At 39.3% G+C, this 27033-nt stretch overlaps 1 protein-coding gene across 1 annotated transcript in view; it reads right to left on the bottom strand.

The window, feature by feature from the left end:
• Window positions 1–27033, bottom strand: part of TGFBR3 (transforming growth factor beta receptor 3) — a 112949-nt gene that overhangs the window by 40818 nt on the left and 45098 nt on the right. The window contains exons 3-4 of the mRNA XM_030455118.1: window positions 24702–24886; window positions 7742–7879 (exon numbers count right to left, since the gene is read on the bottom strand). Coding sequence (XP_030310978.1) covers window positions 7742–7879; window positions 24702–24886 — 323 coding nt within the window. The remainder of the gene's footprint in view (window positions 1–7741; window positions 7880–24701; window positions 24887–27033) is intronic.

Genomic DNA, 27033 nt, shown 5'->3' with positions numbered 1-27033 from the left:
CACCAACCACTAAAGATTTTTATAAGAATTAAGGCTGCTCAGCATTTTCTCAGGATGAAAGCAGAATCTCATGGGATCAGACTCCTGCACACGTATCTGAAGATCCTGGTGCTTCCCATAAAAGCTGAAACTGTCAAAGCAAGTGCAACTTTCAAACCCACATGGAATGGTTACTAGAATGATTCAAAGGAAATGAAAAAATCCTTGTGAAAGGGAAATCTGTTACCACAATTTAGGGCTCCGCAGAGGTTTATTGATTGCACACAAGTAATTGTCCACTCATCTGACTTGAATCTAACAACATCTTAATTAACTCAAGGTAACGCATGTTTGATCTGAACAAAATAAACTAGCAGAAGCTTTTGCAGGGATTCTGTTTTAATTTAGACTCAGTTTAGTGGAAGAAGAGGATATCTGTGCAATAGCTATAGTTTCCACTGGAATCAATGACTCAGTATCACAACCTGTTGCGATTTATTATCTCCATGTCACTGACACCAATACACTGCCAAAATCCACTGCCTGCTTCTGTAAACTTCCACTATCTAAACCCCATTTGCTGAAACAAGCAAAGAAGGGAAGGAGCCATGACTATACAGAAGGGAAAAGACCATCCTAGGTGTCTGTTCTAGGCCCTTCAGCCTCCTGCCTGCTCATGAAGCTGAAACACCAAGTAATAAAACCCGAGTTTTGAGATGGTTTAAGTTACCTGGGACAGAGGAAGACCTAGTATGGACTATATGGCAATATTCTTTGCAAACCAGGCTCCAAAAAAGTACAGGACTTGAACATTCCATGAAAGGAGAAACTAAGGCACAATGATCCACCTTGCTACCCCTGAAATTCACTAGCAAGTTGGTATTTAATACTGCTGTCCAATCCAAAATGCTTACACCAAAAGCAGAGGACACCTATATATAATAAAATTGCCCTATTTTGAGACATCATGCAGCTACATAGAGACTAACTATACACTGCATATCTGCCTCACATACTGTATCTCGCTTCCTAAGCCAAAAATATCACTTCCCTTCTGTAACACCTTGCTGAAGCACACTTCAAATGAAAAAAGAAGAAAACAGAAAACAAAACCCCTCTAGATATTTAAAGATGCCTTACTAGGGCTATTGTGCCCTTAAACTCCTTTTACTGAATTTGGACAATGCATCACTTCCAAATATGCATTCCCTGTAATTTTCTGCCAGCCGTACTTCTGACAAAATCCTTCCACCCTATTGACAAGAATGTAAGAACAAGCACCATACATAGCCTGAAGTTCTGATATTTCTGGGAGTAAACCAGTTATACAGACTTCAGAAATGCAGGATCTTGCACAGGGTTGAATCAGGCCATGAGACAATCTCTCCTGGGACATTTACTATTGTGAAAATCATAAAATGAGTTACTGTTTACTAAACACTGTTTTAATTAGACACTTAGTGCTATTTTCACATTCTTTCAAAAGGCCAGAAAATGGTGTGGGGAGGGGAAGGGGGAGTATGAATTATGCCAAGTGGAAAAGGGCAACTACAGGATTATTTCCAGCTCCTGAGTAGAACTCTGAAGATTTAGGGGACAAAAAACCCAACACAAAAGCAACAAAAACAAACAAACAAACCCCCCCCACTCAGGATTCTATATTATTAGAAACATCCTTTTAACTTCTTCTTTACACAATTACAGAACACTGAAAATCTACTGCTTATACTTTGAGTATAAGCCGAATCTATCACTAATCATTCATTTCTATCCTTTCTCACTCTTCTCCTAGCAGAGCAGTGTTCACATCTGGGGCTGTTTAACCAATGATTGGAAATTTAGCCTCCTGATTTCCCGTTAAATACTAGGCACAGGAAAACAAATAACACTTGTTTTTCAGTGAGTTTTGTCAGTCATCCAAAATCTAGTGCAAACCATAGAACAGCCTGTGGTTTGGTGGCAGAGACCCAAAGTATGTGAACCATATTTTCATGAAGTGAAAGGAATAAACCAGATATTTGTTGGAGTAATAAAAACATGGATTTTTTTCTTCTTAGAAATACAGAAATGATGAATAATTAAACTCTTCACTCTATCACTTATTCTTCTTTAAAGACTTTGTTTTCTTTTTAAATCTCAAGCCAAGAGCGTGTGATCTGCTTTTGCATTTATCATTACTCCTCTTGCTTCCTCCATTTTACCAACTTAACACAGACATTCAGTCCTATTAAAAGGGTTCTTGTGAGTAAGGTTATTTGCTTGCATGAGTGATTTCTCATCCATAGTTCTTACTCATCTGTTGCCTGATTAACTAAGGAAAAGAGCTGAAGCATGACACCTTAAATAAAATCAAATCATGTTTGTAGACATTCAAGAGTTTTTTGGATCTATTCAGTGATTTTCACCAGGAAATCACAAAGGATTAAGTCTCTTCTTTCCTTGTTTTAATTCTCACTACTTTCACTTGCCCATTAAAAACATTCCTAAGGTATAAAAGCAATTGAGAAGGCTACCAAATCTAAAGAAAAACTTTACTTGCTGCGTAGCACCCATAAAACCCTCTTCCTGGGCAGTTTCATAAAACTTCTGTCTTTTTACCAAAATATGTTTGCATTAAACTGCTTCTAGGGAAGGAAAGAAGTAATTACTTAATGGAAAGGGAGGAAATTGTTTTGTTTTACAAAAACTTGAGAGAGGTGTGAGGTCTGGCAAGGTTTTTCTGCAAGACTGACCTGCAAGAGTATCATATGTAAAAGCATTTCTACAGTTGTTCTCTAGTTTGTGTAAAATCTTAATCTATCAGAATCTAATCAGCTTAATTACCAGTGAAAATGTCCTTCAACTTCCTCTCACACTCCCCCTATATGATAAAATTTTGGCGTTTGTTTCCAGTTGAGGGGAAAAAAACATTAGCACAGATGCTAAGTATCTGCTTGTTGAACTGGACAGTCCTTCCCACCCATACACTGTGCTTCTGAGTGATGATGGGGCTGATGGGCCAGCCCAGGAACATGAAAATGCCTATTTCCAACTCATTGTATTTTTTGTGACATGTAAAAATATTCAATTAAGACTAATGACGAGGTCACCAGTAATCAAAGTGGTGATTTTCGATTACCTAGGTAAGGCAGAATTTGTGCAATAACGCATTTCAAGTATTTTCAGATTGAAATGTCATGATATTTAGGTATTTTCGATATGATAGTTTTGAAACTGTAAGAATAAACTCCAGATTTACTTTATCAAAATCATAATAATTTCCCAGCACTACCTGCTTAACACATCAAGATACATGTTGTGCAGAGTCTGAAAATAACCCTGTCTATGCCAAATGTATTGTTGTTGTTACACTGTTGTCACCATATATTCACCTTTCTGTAACATACACAAAAATTATTTCAGGTTTTTATCAAAATGCCAAAAAAGTATTTAAGACTATTTACTAGTGTTCTCTCTGGCTTATAAATAGGAAAAGATGCCCTAAGATGACAAAATGAAAACACAATATGTCAAAAGGCCAATAAAGAACAACTCCCTTTAGCACCCATGCCCTGTCTCAGATGGCTTCCTCCAAAGGACTATTGCTCCCTAAGTATCACTGTGTTTCTACTCACTGCTATGGCTTTGGAAAAAAGCCTTCAAACCAACATTTTAAAAAGCCCAGAACACAACCTTCAGTTTGTCTGGGACATGATACTTAATTTTAATAATTTTTTCCTCTGTGAGATTTAGCCACCGGCAGACATGTTGTGAAAATGAAACTGTAAGCTGCCCCAATGAAGACAAAGTGTGGGACACATCATTGTGCTGAGTGAAGCTGTGTGCATCACATGATAAAAATAAGTACAGAAACCATACATATACACCAAATGTATATTTTTATAATTACAAATATTTATCAAGAAATTACACTATGCTTCCCTATACTCTATAACCAGATATCCAAAAGTTAGGGTTTCTTTACCATTCATTTTCAACTTCTGCCTAACGGAAGACCAAGTCTAAGGCAAAAATCCAAGCTTGGACTTTATGAAAAGAACTTAAGCTCCAGTCTAACTCAGTAGTACTGTCTTGTACTGGTCTTTTGGATATGTGCTGACACAAGCTTTGAATCCTTTCATCCTGTCCTTTAAATAAAGCAATCTGGAGCAGCTTAGCTTTAGTGGAAACTCAAACAATGGATTCACACCGTGCAGGTAGCAGACCATTTTCCTAATGAGGACACTGACAACAAATAGCCCTGAGTCTGCCCTCTGCTCCAAGACAAATATAATTTAAGCTCAGCACGCCTTAGTTTCTCCAGCCGTACAGTGGTACAAACGTCACTTCACAGAATGCTCTGACTCATTATCTGCTGAAATCCTCGAGTTATATTCTTTGTTAGAAATAATATTGGATCTTCTAATATAATTAATTTTAAAATATTAATTGTTTCTTAAAATACTCTTTCCTGCAGCAGTTTAAGAACTCTGTTCTGCTGCTTTACAAAGAAAATTAATAGCTAGTAATAAGAAAAACAGCTAGGACTTCACATCATGCTTTAGCTACAAACTTCAACCTTGCTCTAGGAGTGTTGTCTTTATTAGCAGTTAAGTCCCAGAAGTTGTAATTTAATCTTCTTTACACTTACATATCTAACTAGGGCTCAATAAATGAAATCGTGCAATTCATACTTCACATCCAGTATATTAATAAAATTGTGAATGAAAATTGTATGAAAAGTCAGAAGGAGAAGCTGGCAAGTCAACGATTATCCTGCCTGAGGCTTCCATAGAGACAGACACAATAGTTATCACACTCCTATGGTATGCGTGACACAGATTTCTGTTTTGAGCACAGAATTCATGGCTGCTAAAAACATGTTTTGTTGGGTTTTTTTAATTTGAAATCTTTTATGATTCAAAATACTCTGTTTTCTGGCTTGGCTATACATTTAAGAAGAATGAACAAGACAGAGCTGCAGAAGTACATAGATAAGCCAACTGTTGTCAAAGGGTCAGGAATGCAAGTTCTGCTCAGTTTTGTAAAAGTAGTTGAAGGCTCTGGTAATGAGGCAGAGAGCCTATCCACAATTTGAGTAGAAGTTGTATGTCCATTTACCCCACAACTCACCTGAAACAAAGACTCTCAAATTGTGCCAAGGGACAAGGTCCTCTAGGCCAGGGGAAGCCCCAGGGATTGCAGTTTGGCATGGCCCAACACAGGCAAACAGCTCTGCTGCAAAACTAGAGCCCTTCAGTTTCTTTTTGGTACGTTGCATTGATCCACAGGTGCTACTAGAATTTAATCAGGATTTTCCATCTTTTCTGCCCTGCAAGATTCTGCAGTCTTTTTTTTCAGAAAGCTTTTGGGAATACAATTAACTTGTCTTTGTGAGCAGAGCGGAACTCTGGAAAAGCAATAGATGATCACCCCAGTTTAAGTTTTCCAGTCTGTATCTCATAGCCTATCATCCCAAGCCACACCAGCTGCTGACAAACTGGTCCATGCAAAAAGGGAAGGCTGATGAATCCTGGGTAAGAAAGTGAAGTTAGCTTCTTAGCAGCAATAATATTGCCTTAAGAGGGAGAACACAGACTGAATTGGGAGAGATATCCTGGTATTTTCTGTTCTGCTACCTCATTCTTCAAGTCTCTACAAAAGTAATACAAATACAAGCCTTAACACAGTGGAAGGGAGAATACATAAATTACCTGGCACTTGATTAGATTCAAAATCATTGCAGAGAGCTACTCAGATGTTTAAATCTGAGTAGGTATGAGTCAACATTAACAGCCAGCACACTCCTTGCAATGGGCAAGCAAGGTCTCATACCTGCACAGCTTATGAGGAGCAGTGTTACTCCAGTGCCACAGACACATGCTGGGAGGATATCATGAAGAATCACAACTTTCAGCCCTGACTGTGACTAGTAGGGCATAAAAGCAGCTGGAGTACTGACAGGAGGTGAGTTCCCTCAACAGAGAGCTGAATCTGTAGCATCTATCAGGTTCTCCTACCCTACCTGAGGCTCTGCCCACTCCTTCCTGCAACATCTGCAGCAAGGTTTGCTGTGCCACTTCCCGAGGTCAGACAATTTGTTTGGCACTCATTGCAACAGTTGCTGCTCACATTTCAAGCCTGTTTTTGTAGCCAAAAGAGCTTTAAACAGTTTTCTAAAGCAAACACTTAGCTAATCATACAGTTTTTGGCAGCTGAGGCCTTGGGCACATTCCTATTGTTCCTATGCCTTAATGCAGCCTGTTGAAGCCCCACTGAGCCAGCCCAAGCCAGCCCAGCACAATCAGAGCCTGCACACTATCACAGTCTCTGAAATGGATGGCTCTCAGCAGAGCACTGCTTCACTCCCAGCAGCAAGGTGAGGGGAGAGGGAAAAGCCTAGAGGAGGAGGAGGAAGAGAGAAAAGACAACTGAACACAAACTTGCTGATATGGAATGGGAGTGATGATGTAGCAGCAGGAGGAGGAGATCAAAACTAAACTGAAAGTGGGTCCAAGTCATGATTAACTCATGAGAGGTGACATTTCTTCTATCTAGGAGAGGCTGTCATCTTGTTCCTCAGACATTTTCTGAGCAGATCTGAACTGTACTGGCTGCAGTAAGGATGGAGTCAAGAGTCTCTGACAGAGTTTGTGAATATCTTGGAATACAAACAAGTCCATGTTCTTTGCACCAGTCAGTAATACATTGCACAAGGACAGAAACTTTCAAAGTTCAAAGTATCAAGGGTGCTCCTACCCAAGTGACATGAAAAATAAAAATAATCCTAGAAAACTGTTGGTGCCCAGCAAGTGATGATACTCTTAACAGTGTCATCACTGTATCATGTCCACTGTGAGAGCCGAGTCCCTTTCCCAGTGCACTAATGCTGCATCTGTCCCTCCTGCTGATGCATAGTGACACCATTAAAATCCCATCTGAGACTGCAGAAGCAGTCTTGCCTACCACTGTCAGCTGTTCTGGAGGAGCAAAATTAAGCCCTATAAGGATGCCACTAAAATAATCAAGTTTATATATGTAATTAGAGTTGAATATATCAAAAGCTGTAACTTTAATAAAGACAACTCATGATTAGACATGATGTCATGCATTAAAAATTTAATCCAAACAATTTTTCTGTTTCACTACAAACAGCAAACTTGAGTGTCCTGGCCAACTGTAAGGACATGATTTACAAATACTAGGTAATGTTTGGATCCAACATTGTAAGCGGTACTGCAGTCTTTCTGAGAAAAAAAATTACATCATTCTGGGTTTAGCTTGGTCATTTCAACAGACAAGCTTCATTAGAAGCAAAACCTGTCATTGTATATATTGAGCTTAACAAATACAGACTTTTTGTCTTTGTCATAGACCACCCAACTCGCATCCACCATAGTATTTCTTGTGGTTTTGAAACGGGTGGATTTTTGCATTGTGGTACTACTGAACTTTAATCAGGACTGGCAGTGTACTATAACCTCACAGCTTTTTGAACTGGAATATCTGTTAGTGTTAATAACTACATGATATGTGTATTCTGAAAAAGTAGCTTTGGTTCCTTTTCCTTGCATTCACATAAAAAGTAACTGGGTACTTTTCCCAAAAAGCTTTGGCCCTGCCACCTAACTGTTCCCCAGAGCTCTACACAGAAACTTGACCTCCCGTTAACTTGATTTTTTTAAATGTATGTTTATAAACTTTCCAAATGAATGCCATTAACTCTATGTCTTGTGCAACAAGTAGCTGAGATACAGCAGGCAAGAAGACTGTGTATACTTACAAAGAAAAATCTTTGAATTCCAGGTGCCAGTCTTTCTGTTTTCAGCTTCCAGACCAGAGGCAAAGGAGAGTTGAGAAGAAACACCAGAGGCTTCTGGTGAATATGCACTGATGAAATTGGATTCAAATGTAATGTGACCTGTGTAGAAACAGAGAAATAGATTAACACTTCCTCGTAAGTTTCTAAACCAAACTGTAATTTGAAATAATGTATCAAAGGGGGCTTTTAAATAAATTATGGCATTCAGAATTCTTGACCCACAGACTAATCTACTTCCCCCCCAAAAAATCAGTCAACAGAGCACAGATAATATTAAGAATGAAATAGTTAACATTTGAGCTCTACATTTGCAAAGCAGTGCTGAAGTGTTTAAGAAGACCTTGGCAAGTGCTGATGAAAAATAGCTTACGCAAAAGGTCAAACCACTAAACTGAGAGCTGGAGAACAAGGAGATAAAAAGAATTGTAAAGCAAACTCTAATTTCTGGTTTCTAGATGGTAGCCTACAAAGTTGGCTTTGAAGTAGAAACCTCATCTGCTGATGCTATTAGGCCATAAATATAACCTGAAAAACAAATAAAAGTAAAAAAAGAAAAAACAGAAGGAACAAATCCAGACACACAAGCAAGCACTACACTAGTTTATAGAAGGAATCCCAACAGGAATTTTAACATACACTAGAGAAAGAAAATGCCTGTCTTCAGGGACTAAAGGATACATGGGGGAAATGATCACAAGAAAGTGAAAAATACAGGTGAGGAAATCTATTAGAGGTGATTTTTAAGCAAGCAGATTGTGGTGCCTAGAAGTTTCTCCTACCCAGCTCCTCATGTCCCAGTGCTGCTCTTCTAGGAAGGGGCTGATTTGGGAAACAAAACCCTAACCAATGCATAACAGAGAATAGGCTGTCAGTTTTTAGCATGTAACAACTTTTAGTTTTGAAATACCGAATAAGATTTTTAAGCAGTCAGTATTTGGCTTTACAGTCCCATCCCGCTTTACAGGAAAAATCCTTTAGTGTGGAAGGGAAAGCTGACACACCCCGCAGACAGCTGGCAAGCTGATGGCTCACAACAGTGAGTAGCAGATTGGGTTCAATCACAGCTCTTTCTAGAAAAAAGGTATTGAGGGAACATGAACATCACCAATTGTAGTGGTGGCAACAGAAATGAGAGTACATGTAATTCAGAATGAATTTTGTCTGATGTTAGAGAATTTGAAAGGAAAACTGAGAAAACAAAGCTACTATGTATGCTTTGTTGCATTATTCTTACATAGTGATAAGCATCAGTTAGTTTCCCACTGAAGTAAACGCAGATTCATCTGGAAAACTAACTAGATGAAAGCTAGAGACCAAATAGAATATTACTATTCAGCAGTGCCTACTACTGCTGAAAATATTTTAAAAATAAAAATATATCTTTCTTTTTTTTATTTTTTACTTCCCCCTCCTCAGGCAACAAGTTCACCATCATTGCAAAGTGGAAGTCAAACCTAGGTCTCAGGTCTGACAGACACCTGGAAGACGAGGAGGAGGAAAGACCTACTTAAGAATTTGTGAAAAAGCTAGCAGACAACTAACTTTGTTACTTACCAGACCAAATGGTAAGCAGATGCTTCCATGCCAAATTTACTAGATGCTTAAAACCCACTGAATGAATGTGTCTGAAGTCCCCACAGCAAAAGAAATGTCAAATCCCATAAGCACGCCTCTGGGGACACTGAAGACATCCCTGTCTTCAACTTTGTCATGCTTTGTTAAAAGTTGTTGGAAAACTGATATAAAAGAATAATTCTGTGCCAAACTGCTTTAAAGAAAGAGCACCTCTTCAGCAGGCAGGCAGTGGCAGCTGTACCAGCAGAAATGTTGGGTACCCCCATCTCCCTCAGAGGCAGCCACCTTCCCTGGCTCAGCTTCTCCTGGCAGGAGGCCAGCTGTAGTTAGTGATGCATTTCCAAAAGAGAACATCAAGTATGGCAGACTACCACATCTTCCAGGGGCCACATTTCTCTCCGTTTTCTGCCTCAAAAGAATGAAATACCTCCTCTGGGGAAACTGCAGGGTGTTAGCACTCTGAATGGCAAACAAGTTGACAGGGACTTCTTTCAAATGCCAAGCAGTCATGATCTTAGCTATAAAACTGCTTTCCAGTCTCAAGCTACAGAGCCAAAACTATTGTGTTAGCTGACAATAAGGGGGAAGATAAAATAATTTGTTTTACAAGGCTCTCACTTTGTTGTTCTGTCTAGAAATGGAGATGCAAATGTGGACAGAAAAAGGCATTTAGAAGTGCTATTAAAAAGCCCTCATTCTCATGGGTTTTCAGCTGTAATCACAGCTAATTAGTAATAAGCAGCTTAAACTATTAAAGATAATTACCTTGACCTAAGTTTATCTTTTCTTACAAAGCAATAAAAATACTGTAATCTAAATTTACCTAAGTAGCCCAGTTATATCTTCCACATACATCTTTGCCTGATCTGGCAAATGAGTTCAAATTTTATTTTGGTATTTTTTTCAGCTCCAAATGGCATAGTGTGCATTAAATATTAAACTCTCTAAAATTCAAAATGTACATAAGAAAAATATTTTGCACTAAGTGGAGTAAATATTAGACACATCCATTCTTATATGCATCTAGAGCCACATATTCACTGCAATGATAACTGGTTTCTTCTGATCCCAAAAAGGAAGTAGTGACTGATGTAAATATTGATGAAATGAGCTATAACATAGGTTTATGTACTTAAACAAACAAACAAAAAAACCCCAAAAAAAACAGAAAAACAGTGACAGTCTTCTCATACTGGCCAACAGGGGCATTCAGCTTGGATTTGCACCCTGATTGTGTTTTTACAAGAATGTCAAGTCAAATGCAAAGAAGAGGGTCCTACTAGAAATGTTAAGAATGTTTGCTATTTAAAATGTCTGGCATTTATTAAAACCAGAAATGATACAAGAAATAACACACTCTGAAAACTTAATTTCAGTAATAGCTAGACCATGTCCTTTGGGTAATAAGGAAATGGAGAAGAGAAGTACTTCTGTTTCAACTGATCTCAGATAAGTTTATTAAAAGGCAATATCATTCACACAAGACAGATGCTTTAGACTTCATGAAGGTTTCTGCCTCTTGGTTTTGTCACATGAGAGAGCAATTGCACAACCTTAGTGAGAAAATCAGAGATTCTCTACAACTGGATGTACTGTCACATTTCGTAGTTGCTGTTCCTTTAGGCTTTGTGTGTTACATACAGATTTGATTCCTACACATATGATTACTTCCATACATGCATAGAAACGATCAACAAAGTTTGAGCTGTACTCAGAAGTGGCAACATAGCTATTCATGCCTTTGGCTGAAACCAGAGGATAAGTTATGATATAATGGAATTTTCCTGTATATCTGCCTGAAAAGTGCAGACTGATCGTTAAGTAAGGCTACAGGACTATAACACAAAAGCAATTAGTTTTTCATAAGTAAATTAAATGTTCCTCTGGAAATTTTCAGAACAAATGTAATTTTGCATTACTGAACTCCTCAGTTTACTGCTAAGACAGCAATAAAACACATAATGTAGCATTAATATTCTAGCCCTAAACTTTCAAGAAAGAATATATTTCATGTGAGCATGCTCTTGCAGCAGCCTCTGTCACTGTATGGCTTGGCACATATATATATATATATGTATATATATATATGTATGTACACACACACACACACACACACACACCCTGTCACTACGCTTCTGATGTAACAAGGTCCTCAGCACCACCTTGGTTTTCCAGACTTGAAAACCCCCATGAAGCTGCTCAACGTCTTAGGACCATCTTGGTCATCATATTTTTTCTACTTCATTTTTGCTTCAGAGCTATCTCTGCTGAGGAACAGTTGGGGTGCCTACCCTGAATGCAACTATTCCCACTGAGAAGTCATACAAAATTTATAGACTCCTTATAGTGTAATTACTTCCTCCTCTAGTATTTATGATTGCCCCAGTCACTGTCTGCTTCATGATATACACAACAGTGATAATGATTAGATATTTTGTGAATCACTGGCCAGAAACCCCAACAGAAACCAGTCTTACACATGTTCAGCAGTGTGCAACTAGATACGAATACATGGTGGGAAATTCTGAACTCACTGAACTGTGATAAAATTTATTTTTCTGAAACTTCCATATAAGCCTTTTTTTTTTTTTTCCTCTTTTTTTGAAGTAAGGAGGCATCTAAAAAGTGATCCTCTCCACCTATACTTAGAGATTCCAAGAAGCTTATAAAATACACACATTTTGTAATTTTTGGCAAAATACTGCCTCTGTTAAAGTCTTCTGCATCTCAGACAGCTCCACATGCCATTTGGTCAAACAAAAACTATACCAAAAGAAAATTAAAACAGAATCATTAAATGAACTGAACTACTTTTAGGCCACCTAGTCCACTTAGTAGTCCATTTAACAAGCAGCTGCAATTGCTCTGTCAACGTGGTCCAGCAGTCCCCTCAGTCCCAGTGAAGGATTTATTTGACTACTGAGTTGTGTAGCCAGCATTTTCATTGTGTAATCACTTCTGGACAGAAGTGTCTAGACCTTCTGGACATGTGTCTAGAATGGTCCTCTTAGCAAGGCCCAGCTTCAGCAGCTGTTTGTCAAACCAAGCTGCTCTTCTGCACTGTCTGCCCTTCATGGCCTCCTTTGGCAGATGCTCCTCCAAATAATACACGCCTGACTTGTGAGGAATGTGACAACTTGGTCATATGCAAAAATTAAAAATGAAAGCTATTCTGTTTAGAATTCTTATCTTTAGGATTTTTATCTTACAACACAACATAAGTTCATTTTTTAAAAGCATACCAACCACAAAGCATATAACTGTGACTAGGATATGAACAAGAGGGAAATTCTGGCATTTTTGCTAGGATGCATTTTTCAATATTTCTTATAAAATCTGTAAAAAAAAAACAAAACAAAGACCTTGAAAAGGTACCACATTTCATAGGTGCCCTGTCTATCCAACGTACACTGGCATTACTTAGCCAGATATATTGGCAAGCATCCATGCTGGGCACTACTGTCTGCAGATGCTGCAGAGTTCTTTTAAGGTCTCCAGCAGCAGCAAGGTTAAGGCAACTGCAGAGGTTCCTCTGTCCCCAGAGATCAGAGTTTCATGGAAGGCTGAGTATCACCACAGAAACCAACTAGAAAAACAGTCTACGGGCTCCTGCCCTGTTACTCTGGTAAAGCAATTTGTACTACGTGAAAGGCAAGGGCACAAATGCTGAAAATGGATCAAAGTAAACACTGCTGTTAAAGTACCATTTTGTTTTGCTGACTTCAAGGCATCAAATAACAAACTCTGTGTTTTGTTTTAAAAAGACGAAAGTCAAGTGCCAAGGATTTGTAAGGTTGAATTAACTATTCTAGTGTGAAGGCCTTTAGATAAATCCATAGCACGTTTTCCAAAACAGCCATTACGAATTTGTGCTATTAAACCAGGACAAAATATGCTGTGCTGTATTGAGTTACACTGCCCAGACTAGGGCAGCTGTTTTCTAAAAGAAAAGAGAAAAGCGAATTTTAACTCTCAGATGTCTTTATATGATCTTGGATCATATAAACACATTTTCTGACTTACTAATGATGCACTGTAGATTTTATGACAACTCATAACGCAGCTGCAAAGATTAAGGTAATCAGTTAAAAGGAGGCAAACTTTAAAGAAGAAATTTGAAGTTTTATACCTATTTCTGCCCTCTGAGTTTTTACTCTTTGTTGAATTAATTTTTACAGGACAAATTATTTTGATATTACAACAGTTAAAGAAACAAATATGAAAAAACCTTATCTTTACAGTATGTATTATCCATTGTAAAAGGAGCTGAATTTCTATTGCAATTCACTTGGAAAATGTAAAAAGAATTCAGTCAAGGATTAATCTGTGAGTCCACCTCAAGGGGCAGGATCTAGTACTGCAATGCTTTTCCAGAGTTCATCTTTGCTTTGGGAAGGATCTCCAGGCTGTTTTGTTGTTTTTTTGTTTTTTTGTTTGGTTGTTTGGTTGGGTTTTTTTGTAAACAGGAAAGTAAGGAAAAATTGTCTTCTTTAGGCAGGGACTGTGAATTCAAAAAGGAACACTTTTCTTTCCCCTTGTATTTTTGCTACGCTTGTTGAATATTGCATTACAGATTTGATAGCAAGCCAATGGTAGATTGCAGTGTCCAGCTTTCAGTAGCCAACAGTTTCCAAGAGACAGTTCACTGATTTTTCCAAGAAACACAAAATATGCTCACGTGGTGTTACTGCTTAAAGGTAATCTTGCTGGAAGGGTTGCACTTTTCAAAGAAAGCAGAAAGTCTCTGCTCATGTGCTTTTGCCAACCAAATCTCATCTTCACATTCCAGTTATGGGCACCACAGACCCAACCACCCCACAGTAATGGCCCCATGGTTTGATCAGTGGGAAGCCTATGTCCACCAGAGCAAGGCTGGAAACACTTTGCCCGTTCCTCCTGTAACCCAAACTAGACATTCAGGCTCCCAAAGATTAAGTGAAACCATTTGTGCCATCTGCCCTTCTACAATCAGGCTTCCCAGTGCTTGAGGCCTAAAAACGTTTCCCTCAGTTTTGCATAAATTAGTAGATGTCAATATCACTCACGTGCCATATAATGAATCCTATGGGAAAAGTCTTCCTTTTTTACATTTTGTGGGAAAAATTCTTGTTGGCTTTAGATGTGTTTAAGGGCACGGGATCCATTCCTGCAAGTCACCAGGACAGCATCTAGCCTACTGTTATGAAAGGGCCATATGATACAAATCTGTAACACTAAGTTTTACTTTAAAAATTAAGATACAAGACTCATGTGAAAAGTAAATATTTTCCCAGACACTATTGTATTCTGCACTTACATGTACATACATTGCAGATTTAAGCCTTTTTTCAGTGAATCATCTGGGTTGCAAAGTAAGTTTAATATCATACTCCTCTTGCCTTGTGCAAGCCCTAAACTATTACCAGTTAGTTGCGTAACAATGTCCAGTGCCATGAAAAGTCAAAGATGGGTGGAGGGATCACTACTAAGCTGGAGGATAAATGAGTTCACACTAAAAAAAAAAAAAAATAGCCTCCGCCTCAAAGAAAATACTTCTTAAACTGACAGATAAAAGATAGAACTTCTGCTGGGACCAATTTCCTTAAATGCATTTGAGGCATTCTGAACAAAGCTATGCAGGGTTTTCCAAGTAAACCCAAGTTTCTCCTCTCTGTATTTTCAGCAAGTTAAGATAGGTGCTAGCCACCCAACTAGAAATCACATAGCTGCATTAAGGTACCACTACAGTATTGTTACATTTTGACTCCTAGCAGGTCTTGTTAGTCACAGCTCAGTACCATACTGAGCATGGCTACAAAATTCAGCATCTGCACTTTCTCATCTATAGCAGGCCCTGGCAGGAGACACATCATGTTCATAGCTCATCTCATCTGCAAAACCTCATTCATGCAGATGAAACATGGCACATGGTGTCATAAGAACATCAGGGCAAAACTGGAATCTGAATACAGAAATTTCTAAATCTCAGGCTAAAAATCTTGAACAAATGAACACCTTACTTTCCACTGTTTCAAAAGCTACAGGTGAGGAGGCTGAGACAATATGACTTCACAAAGCAAAAGAAGATTACAAACAAACATGTAACAGATTAAAGACTGCACAGGACAAGGGTTATGCCATTTGAAGACCTCCACATATAAAATAATTTACTCCTCAAAGGTTTTGCAGCCAGACCACACATATATCCAGATGACTGAAAAAGAGAAATCTCATTCTACAAGTGGCATTTAGAGAAAGGCAGTCACATAGGGAAGTGTAAAATGCAGAGTTCATGGTTTTATTGGGCATTTAAAACAAAATTCTTGCTTTCCAAGCCAGGGTAAAGAACAGCGCGTGTGCATGAGTCATAAAAATCTGAAAACCTAAGCAGCACCACCAGATTTAGGAAACAGCTTTGTTTACTTTGTCAGTAACCCATCAGCCCAAGTATGAGTTGTGCCTAATATATGCACTCACAAATGGTATTAGAAATTAAATACAAAGGAAACTGCTTTCAGAAGGTGAAAAATAACCGTAACCGATATATTGTATCTCTACTCCCATGGGGCAGGTCTTCACTCCTCCCATTTTTTTCCTACTATCAATCTTCAAAAAATAATCAGGACTTTTTTCTCTGTACAAATGAAACAGTAATTTGGGACTATTTCAAAGCCTGAATTTATAATACTGACTACAGGGAAACCAGAAGCACCAAACCCCTCAGGAACCAAATCTTCTATTTAGTCAGGCCTACCCATATAAGTAAAACTACTCAAATCTGTATACACTGGCTGAATCAAAGCCATGAAAACTGACTAAATCCTCAAGATGTTACTAAGACTGTCACGAAAGTATTTTCTTGCACAATTATGCCATTCCATACACTTCTTCTCTTCATTGTCTTGCTCATTCTTGCTTGAAAACAGATTTACTAAAGAAAATACTGACTCGCTTTCCAGCTAACAGTGTAAGAACAGACTGCTGCTCCTCCCATGCACTATTTTCCATGTAGCTTCGGGAGCATTTCAGTGTCAAATTTACCTCATTGCAAGTATCACTAGAAATCCAGTAAACAGAGGAAAGAAGGGATGTTCAATGGTCTATTCTGAAAAGACACTACGAAGCAAATGGCACTGTTCTTCTCTGCAAAACTAATGCCATTCAGAGTCATATTTCCCAACAAAGTTTTCTCAAAACTTTACTTGCATATTCACATGCACTGGCAGATCAATCGTGTTCATGGAGAAGAAAGGAAAACTTCTTCCTGGGTGATGACAGAAGAGTAAGCCATACTTTAACGACTCTTCAGGGTTAGAGGCACCACCTACCTCCAGAAAGACGTCAGATTTTAATGCCTTTCCCTCACTGACAAAGTTATCACCAAATTCTGCCTCTTATCTAGAAACACTAACTACTGCCACCCTCGTGTTTATCACACTTGCCACTGCAAAATTTTACTTTTCATGTGATGCAGGAGCATGGCTGTCAGGCACAGCAAGCTCCACACAATTTATGTTGGAAATTTTCCCCAATGCTGGCAGGCCGGAGGAGAACAGTTTCATTAATTCCAGCTTTTTGTTCATACGCTCCAGAGAAAAATATGAATACCACGACTCATGACAAGTGTTGCTCACACGCACATACATATGTATGAGCCCAAAGTTAGACTCCAACCTGTCCATCAAGTTTGTGATATAAACAAACTCCTGGAAATGTCATCACTTCCTTATTTATATGAACTTGGGAAAACTAACTATAGACAAAGCAGTAATTTATAAGTATTCCAAGAACACTTAATGTCAGAAGTTTTGACGAGAGAATTGGTGATCAAGAATGTTAATCACAGTTTATGATCAAAATCAAAACACATGCCTGAAAGAACAGCCCATGTGAGCCCATGAGCACTGTGTGCTCACACACGTGAACAACACAGAGGGAAGAAGGGTCCATCTAGTAAAGACAGGGGCAGCAGCCACATTTCTCTCTACAATCCAGCAACATCCTATCAGTACTCATGGGCACTAACAGCAGAGCTAACAGCTTCCTGCAGGTAATTTTTAAGAGCCATCTGAAACAAATACAGAAAACTGAGTGATCAGAAGTCATTCTGACTTTTTTTCTTCTGAACTCTTTAGCCTTCTGTAGTGAGGCTTGGCACAGCTTCAGACACAGTTCCATGCAGCTCTCAAACTCAGACCAGGTCTCACTTTCCGCACACAGCAAACAGTCCCATTTCTAAAATGAGAAAATACTGGGAGTTTGCACTGCACTTTCCAAGTCATGAGAAGGGCAGACGCGCATCAAGCCACGCTCCGGCAGGCCAGCAGGCTCTGCACAAACAGCCTCCTCTGCCCAACACATGACTTCCTCTGGCAGCTCTGGTGGGCAGAACTTGAAATGCTTGCCAAAGCCAATGACCAGCAAATCCTGAGCTGGCTAAAAACCACCCACAAAGACTGCATCCAGAGCAAACAAGATGAAAAAGCCACATTAAAAAAAAGACCATCTGCAAACGCAGATGCTTCAAAATGCCAACAAAGAGAGGAAAGAGGGTTGTGAGGGCCCTCTAAGAGCTGGGGTGGCTGCTGGCTTGTTCATTTCTAAAGATATCACAATGCAGTGTCCATCAATCAAGGCCATGACGACATCAGTGTATTAGATGCATGGGAGTTGCAGCTTTCAATAGATATGGCATCATTTGAGATAGACACTGATAATTTCAGTTTTTGAGGAGCACATTGACAGTATCTTTAAGGCTTTATAAGGCCTATTGTGCTTTACTTCCGAGACAGTCCTGAGGTCTGGCAGCCCAGACAAGGCTTTTGGGCAAGGCTGTGGGGAACAGGAATAACAAGAGCCTGTGAAATCACCCTAGTGAGCCAGCAGAGCTGCCACAGGCAGTGGGCAAGCTTTGGAAAATACCCAGGATCAAGAGATGCATGTGACAAGGGACTACTGCTTTCCAAGCAACACATACAGAGTGTTCCTGGAGTGCATGTGCCACAGCATTGCTCACAACTTGACTCTGAGACCTCACTGGCACGGAGCACTTGTGGAAGCAGTAATTCATTTGGGCTTCCCATTCTTGATCTGATGTGGGCCCTTCCCTTACTCTTATAAGTGATACGCAAAACACCATGTAACAAAAAAGCATCAGTCAGATTCAAGGTTGACACAGAGACTTGCAGGTGGCCAAATGAATTTTCCACTGCCACTCTGCAGGTCCTGGTTGGACTGATAACTTTGCCTCTGCACGATTTTGTGAGCTAGAGCATCAAGGAACAAGCAGCAACAGGGTAAAAGTGATCAAGTTGATCTTGATGGACTCAGCATAACAGGAGAGCTGGCTTCCATACACAAGGCTGAAGCCAAGGAAGTGCTCTTGAAAACCCAGAGATCTACATCTACAGTGGCCCATAAAAACCATGCAGAGCAAAAGTAAATACCCCTTCCTGGTAATATAGGACCAGAAAACCCGGACAGCTGAGGAAAGCAATGAGAAAAGCATAGCATGTGTGTCACAGCAAAACTGAAGTCAAGCACAAAAAGCAAGGGGCAAGAATTTCCCAAACAGCAAAAGCCGCTTCCTAAGCTACTCTGGAGCCTGTGAACTCCCAGCACTGAACTGTCTGGCTACATGACTTAGTCTATTAGACTCTCCCACACTGTAGTCTTCTTTTTAGTCTTCTTTTGGAATTAAATCCTTTGCAATGAAGTTACTGGTCCTCTCACCTGAAGTCTCACTGCAGACTTCTTCATCCCTGGAAAGATTAAGCTTCTCCACTACTGCCATCTCCTCTCCTTCAAACCCAGAGTGGGCAGCAACATAACCACCTGACATCACCCTTCTCTCTAGCTGCCTCACCACAGGTAGTTCATGCCACTCCTAGTTAAAAAACCCCACATATATTTGCACTGACACTTGTAAGTCTGCTGCTGATGGTTTAGTGCCCATTCCTGCTGCCAAGCAAAGGTGCTCAGATAATGGAGAGGCAAGAACAGCAAAATACTCCTTCAGTGTGCAGATCCAGTCTGTATCTTGACGGAGGCACAGGCATGGCTCTTTGTTTCATCTTTGAAAGCATCTTCTAAAGTAGGAACTGTTTTTCTTCAATACAAACTCCTCTGAACTACCAGAAATACCAAACTGACCCACGTGCAGCAGTGTAAGCTTCGCAGTGTGCCACTGTGAACAAGCAGAGGGCAGATGCAATCCAGGCTAGCAAACCAAGCATCATGTCCTTCACTTCCCAGACTTATTCTTCACCACATGTTTTGGTCAGCCGACTAGAAATATCAAATTTATACAGTCAAGTGATCTGGCAGTGCACAGATTCAATATTAATGTTGGTAAAGTCTGTGGTCTCACTCAAAAGTTTAATCTTGCAGAAGTAACAGAATCTTTGTTCTTGAGACTATTTTAGTGTGAGTTCAGGACTGCATAGGATAGGAGCCTAGTAATTGTAATTTGGATAATTAAACTGTGAGGTGTTTCAAAATTTTAAATCAAACTAGCCTGTCTTGTCAGCTTAAGAGCAACTGGTCAAGCTGATACCAAAATCTGAGCATTAAAAAGTCACAGTAGAAAAAGGAGCTGACCTCATTTTTACTGTATGCAAGATTCTGAACCCTCAGAAAACATCCTGAAGTGGACATTTGATTGGTACCAAACAAAAGTTTGTTTTAACAGATGCCTCTGAGAGGAAGAAATAAACAAAATGGAATCACACAAATGACTAGGCAACCAACACCTAACCAAAAGCTAACTCGAGCTGTTAAATAACAAACCTTGAATTCCCTTCCTGCCTGCTGCTGCCAAAAGACCCCCAGGCCCTCCCTGACCATGGCCCTGGTTCAGAAAGTGGCCCCTTTATCACAGCTTCATCTCAAGGCTGTCCCCACATCTCCAGATGCCTGAGCATGAAACAAAACTTTTTTCCCCTGAAATAGTCTTGGGTAGAGTTGTTGTGGTGTTAAAACTTCTAAAAACAGTTAACATGCTGGATAACACAGTAAATATGTAGGGGGAAAATGGCAAAATTAAACTTGATTTTACCCTTTTTGTCTAGGTGGTCATAGTCCTTAAATACAAAACCACTGAGACACAAAGAATTAGTCTCAATTCAGGAGGCATTGCAAAGGTCAAGATGTAGAAATACATTATCTGTATTTCTGGAAAGATGGTATCAGTCTTTTCCTTTTTTACAGCTTGGAAGATCTCTTCAAATAGTACTTAAATATTTGACTTAGTTAATTTTGACCATCATTTAAAGACTTAAGTATGTTGGCTCAGGAACCTGAGATATGTCACTAGTAAGCGATAAGCAGGCTATTAAAATTAGCCTCCTCCACAGAAGCTAACAGGCCTTTTAATATCAGGTTTGCTCTCAAAAGAAAATATTAAAAAATTATTTCCAAGTAACACTGATTAAACAATGGGGAAGAAGTCCGTGGAATTATTACAGTCTCAGTGGCATTGCTCAAAATTATAAAAACAAAGATGAGTCCTTGATTTTCCTGCCTTCAGTTCACATAACACATGGTAAACATCTGTATTAGGCATAACATCTTAAAGCCATTGAGGATGAGGATGTCAGTGAAAACAATAGTGAATCCATTGCCAGGAACTCTGATTCCATGTATTCATATGTATTCAGTCCTAAGTATTCACATGAGATTAATTTTTTATGCCCCCGCTCCCCCTTTAGCTATTTCAGTTGTGGCTGTGTGCCTGAACCAGTTCAGGGAAAATCAGCTAACAGGTATTTTAAAAGAATCCTCCATTAATTTAGGATCTTAGAATATACTTATCTAGAGAGGACTTTCATCTGAAAATAACTTTTATATGTTTGTATAAAGTTTTCTGGCACAAAGCTCCAGAGCCACCAAATATCTTCACAAACAACAATTCTTCCTCATAACAGAATAAGCATCTCCAAGAGAAAACAACTTTGTCCATTCTAAAAGCTGGGAAGCTGAAGCAGTGAAGATACCCAAAGTTGAAGAGAAAGTTATTTTAAGAGTTCAGTAGTTCCACGGCTTTCAGCTGAGACCCAGATCAGTACAGAAGTGCATACATGCACTCACTTCCCCAGGAATATTTGATCAAACAAAACAAACAAAAAAGGCTTGCATTTCTCATGCCAAGTCCAATACATATAGTTGTGGCTATTACATGCAGCCATATTCTATTTCCTATGATAAAGCATGGCCAATATGAATTCCGACAAAAGACATTTCTAAAAAGACATTCTAAAAAGATTAAACTTTTGGGGTTCTTACTTGAAGAAAATATCTTCACAGTCTTAATAAACAAGATGTCACCCCGACAGGGATTAACACGGTAAAATACAAATTCCTTTAAGATCACAGATATGATTATAGTATTTTATGATATGGACTGTATATTTACCAGATTTCAGCCTTAACCTGAAAGTACTAAATTACTGAGTTAGTTTTGCAAAGTTCGTTTAGAAAACATAGATGTCCAGTCCACCTTTTTCTCCCCCGGTTTACAGGGAAACAAAAGCACACAAACCATACTAAACCTCATGGAGAAACCTGCAGTTTTTACTGGAGGAACATACTCTCCTGCTGTGCCCTCCCCCTGTATCAGCCTTCCCTCCTATGTTTAAATTTGTGAATGCTTGTTGTCTTTATATTCTACATAAATGTCAAAGTGAGTTAAATGAATGTGTACACGTATGCTGCATATTTATGAGAATCAAGATAACTGCACAAGTATGTTTAATGCATGAGCTCTCCAAGGAATTTGCTAGGGAAGTTTATACTCCTCCCAGCAAGTCAGGAATGTGTAATTTAGCAGCATCCAGCACAGGGAAGGTTAAAACAAAACAAAACCCGATCTCCTCCCCTAAAGCAAGCCCTTGCTTAAAGATTTTCAGATCTTGCATTCCACATTATCAGAACCTCAGCCAACCTCTGAACAAATGCATGATTTATTTTAAACATGCTCTCAATACTGCTGAGCCTAAGTAATGTACTGTCAAACAAAAATACTGGTTTTATTCTGAAGCATACTAGGAATACTGTATGACAAACAAATCTCTACCTTTGCTATCAGCATTTGTAGACGCCAGGAAATACCTCAGCCAATGCATCAAGCTAATGTAACTTTAGGTGATGGGTACATTCAACTTTAAGACAAAAGGCCACTTGGAGAAGGTTTTTACAATAATGGAAAAGATAACATTTGCTCTGTATTGTTTTCTGAGTCTGATCCTATAAGTAAAATCGGATCTTTTCAAGTTGTTTACAACTTCCAAGTTTTGCTTGACATGCTTTCCAGCAAACCTTGCTCTAGCTTCCTGAGTGTTTTAAGGGCAGACATCTTCACCAAGGGCTGTGATAGGAAACTGGCTGGGAGATGGAAGGAGGTAAAGACTACAAATTGTGAAACACACTTTTGTGACTGCAGGAGTACAAAGGAAAGGCAGCTTGGGGCAAACTGCTTTCTTACTATAAGCATGTTAGAGGAGGCACAAGACGCCTCTTTCTGCTAGACAGCAACTATTTTTATTCAAAGCCAAGTATTCACATCTTCTGTCATTCTGTCTGGACAATGAGACAGTACTGGCACAGCCTGCAGCCTCATGCATGCATGACCCCAGCTCACGCTATGAGCGCAGAGCTGCAGAACCTGTGCTGTTATGCAAGCAGCACTGGGAGCATCGACCTGGGGGAAGTTTGGTTTTATGCAAATGTGCACTTTGCAGCTGATTCATTCTGGTCTCTTGGGAGGTACAAGCTCCAGCTGTAGCTTACTTCATCCAGTCCCCAGGCACCTTTAGGAACTATGAAGTTACAAGCTCCCACTCTACCATGTCCCCATAGTGAGGGCACTCCTCTGCCTCTTTTCAACAAAATTTGTGATTACCTAGTGGGATCTAACCCTCATATCAAATTTGTCTATGATTTAGCAGTGGATTTAAAGGTTTCTGGGTGATGGGAGGCGCTGACAAATACATAGCAGAATTGCATAGGTCTATTTAGGTTTCATAAGAAACTGTGTTACCAAAAAAACCCCAACTCTGATAATTGGTCTACCTACAGCATTCATAGTGCACTCAACAGGCTGGTAACTCAGTCCCTGGCAAACTAAGAAAAGCTCTGAAAAACAAAAACCCAAAACAAGTATAAAAACCTCTTTTGCTCATTCCGAGCCTTCCCACCCTCTACCAAAATAAAAAACAGGCATATTTTTTCTATCATTTCATGACAGTTGAACTGAATAAGACCTGACATTCTTTTTATCAAAGGCAGACACCAAGATGCCTACTGAAAAAAATAGTAAATAACCTTTTTTATCCTATACTAGACATTTCAGACAGTGCATATAACAAAAATGAACGCAACAGCTGAAGTTACACTGAAACATACAATACACATTGAGCTGAACACACTACAAAACCAACAAGGCTGCTATTGAAGTCCATGGAAAGACTTTGATTATGGCCAAGAGACTCTGCCTTTATTTAAATCACTATAAAAGACTCCACTTAAAAGTTCTTTCAGCACAGATTTGGATACTCTTTTTCTAAGCTTCCGCCTGCTGGATCATTATCTTTGTCCTCTGATTACAAAGTCTGCTAGTTGTGTACACGCACATTAGTCTCACAGGACAGCACTAATGATCCATGTGTGTAATTCTGTAAGAACACAAACTAAGCAGCTCAGCTGTCATGGCATGCAAAGCCTTCTTTTCACGTTGACACTCTGTTTTGATGTACTTTGAAAGTAAACAACAGTACTTCACAACTTAACATCAAAAAATTTATTCTTGTGCTGTTGCTTTCAGAGCAGCCAGTCCATGTTCAATGTACCTAAGTAAGTGATTGGTCTGTACTTTAGTACTAACACAGTCAGCCAGACTTGCTTTCTGTACAGCAGTCCCTCCACAGTGAGGCATTAGGGATGTATTACAGGGGTAAAAGAATCCGAACTTAAATATTTGTTTATAGCAGTCATGGCAGGGATCCAAAGGTATTCCTGTTAATTTACAACACATTTAGGTAAACAATCTGCTTTTGAAGACAGCCAATTCTGTAAAGGCCTCTTGTAGATCTAAATCTGTTTCTTATTTCCTTTGCCCACCCTGTCACCTTTTTAAAGTATACTTCATGGTTGTGAAAGGTGATGCAGAAAGTGGCCGGGTATGGAAGCAGTTCACTCGTATGACATGCAAAGCCTTGCTGGGCAGAATCTATGCAAATTGTGCCTACTTCTTTGTAGCCTTTCTGGCCACAACTCAGAAATAATATTATTCAGCCAGATAATGTAGAACAATCCCCTTTGCAGTCACATTCAAGTGTCCAGTTATGTGGAAAAAAAGTAATTTCCCCTTTACCTCTCTTTCGTGATGGCCCAGACCCTCCTCGGGATTTCTGAGATTGAGGACATGCACCTCCTGTGGCAGGCCTGTTGTGCCACGGCTTGCACAGCCAGATAGGACTGTAAAGCTCTCCAGTAAGGCATGGACTGGGTGTGAATTGTTAACAGGTGATAAGACACATTCACTCCTAGGCACTGGACCTGCAGAGGAAGACACAGATGCACATCATTTGGAGAAACAAGAAATACGGAGATTATACCTGTCAAATAATGATCATCCTTTTGATCACAAAACCCACAGGAACAAAAGCAGAGGCTTCATGTTTATTGTCTACAAAATTAAGACATTGGTTTCTGTTGCCCTTTTAAGATCTCCTGAATATGCTAACTCATTGGTTCACTTCCCTCCAAAAGTTGAAATTTAAACTACGAATTTCAAAATGGAATGTAGTCTTATCCTTACCAGGGAACAAACCAAAGATGAAAGATTGAAGAAGGAAGGAAAAAACCCACAAAACCAAAATCAAGAAAACAAACAAACAAAACCCCCAAACAAAACAGCCAACCAACCAAAACCACACACATACACACACACAAAACACAACAACAAAAAGAAACCCAACAGAATAGTGGTAGGAGGAACTGGCTCATCTTAGATGTGAATTATCTGTTTATGTCAAACATTGTTAACTCCAAACAATGAAAAATACAATCACATTTATACAACAATGAAAATTTAATCTCTGGTATAAAGCAATTACATCAGGAAGGATTTGGGTGAGTTGGATTTGTTGCTTTTGAAGCAGTGCTGATTTCCAGTGAATGTCGTTCAAATACATTGTACAAAACAGCAGGCATCTGTCACATGATAAAATGAAACGTTTGTTTACTGAGTCTATTTTGTGTCTGACAGCAATTATCTGCACTGATAACAGATATCTAGTCCAAAACAGAGTGTACGCCCTTTCAAATAATCACCACAGCATGATGTTGTGCCATACTCTTATATAGTACTTGAGACAATGTGATGTGACATAGCAAGATAGCACAAAAGCTGAAACATACGGAGCAGTTTACATTTAAACTATATCTCAGGAAACTAAAGCAAGACAAATATTTATGGAAAGCAGCCCTGCTTTTCCAAAGCAGCTCAAACCCACCCATGACAGTAACAGATACAGTATGTTTTTGATTCAGGAGGTCTCAGGAGAACATAGTTGTCTTAACCCCTAATTTGCACCAAAATCACTCCAATAAGAAATAGACTCACATGAACCAGCTGTTTCAGAGGATGAAGGGCACAGAAGAGAAATATAAGCTACAAGTATAGTTTTTTCCCTCAGGTAGTGTACATCTGCAATTGAAGTAAAATGCTTCTTTTGAGAAAAGTTCAACAGAAAACCCTCAGCTGATCAAATAGCAGAACTCTGTCTGTTTTTGTAAAGTCTCCATCCAGCTATTGTAGCACTAGAGATCATTTGACTTTGGTGTACACATGTGTTTAACTGTATTAGCACTGATCTACACTTGGCTGGTTAAGAAGACAGTTCACTCAAGATAGCTAGCAGCTGGCCATTTAGGAGCCAGAGTCTATCTTTAAACAGACGTTATCTGGAAAAAGCAAAGCCCCAGAGCACAGGAAGATTTTCACAGTGCCCTGGGCCATACATGCCTTGTCCTGCCAAAGCAGCCATTCCTAAAACCCAGTGGTGCATAGTATATATCCTGCCAGCTCCCCCAGAACAGGAGTATTTGTTAAAAGCAATGCTCAAGGCATAAATTATGCATGCCTGTGCTTGGGGTACAGAAGATAAACAAATTTTCTGCTTGCTATGTAAGGAACTTGGAGCAGCACTCACCACTAGCTTGGAGGATTTGAAATCTATTTAATGGCTTTTTTAAAATCCTTTTTAAGTATACATACACAAAATGGGACCAATCCCAGCAATGATACTCAGTTTTAAAAAAAATCTATTAAGAAGTTGCCCTTTGTAACAGTTGAAGAATATTTGCAGTAACACAACCAGCAGAGAGGCCTCATTTTCCTGCTGTACAGCTGCAGATCAGAGAATACCAATCAATTAGCCCAGCCACTGATATCCAAGTCCTGCAGCAGACCACATTCTACAACCTGTACAAAAAGCATTTCTCAACTCTACAAGCATTTCTAGGGCTGGGCAACAACCTGAGAGCCAAGGAGTGCTTGTTCAATGAATTGTTTCTTGCAGAGCAGAATGGAGTTAACATTTATTAAGATATTTTTATCATAACACAGACATGAAGAACAAGGTGCAAGACTCAGAACAAGACTGAAATTCAGCTGCTGACAAAAATCTGCACTTTCCTCA

The sequence above is a fragment of the Calypte anna genome, chromosome 8 (genome assembly GCF_003957555.1).
Source record: "Calypte anna isolate BGI_N300 chromosome 8, bCalAnn1_v1.p, whole genome shotgun sequence".
Classification (NCBI taxonomy): Eukaryota; Metazoa; Chordata; class Aves; order Apodiformes; family Trochilidae; genus Calypte; species Calypte anna.
The sequence above is the reverse complement of the archived record's forward strand: the minus strand, read 5'-3'. Positions and strand labels throughout refer to the sequence as shown.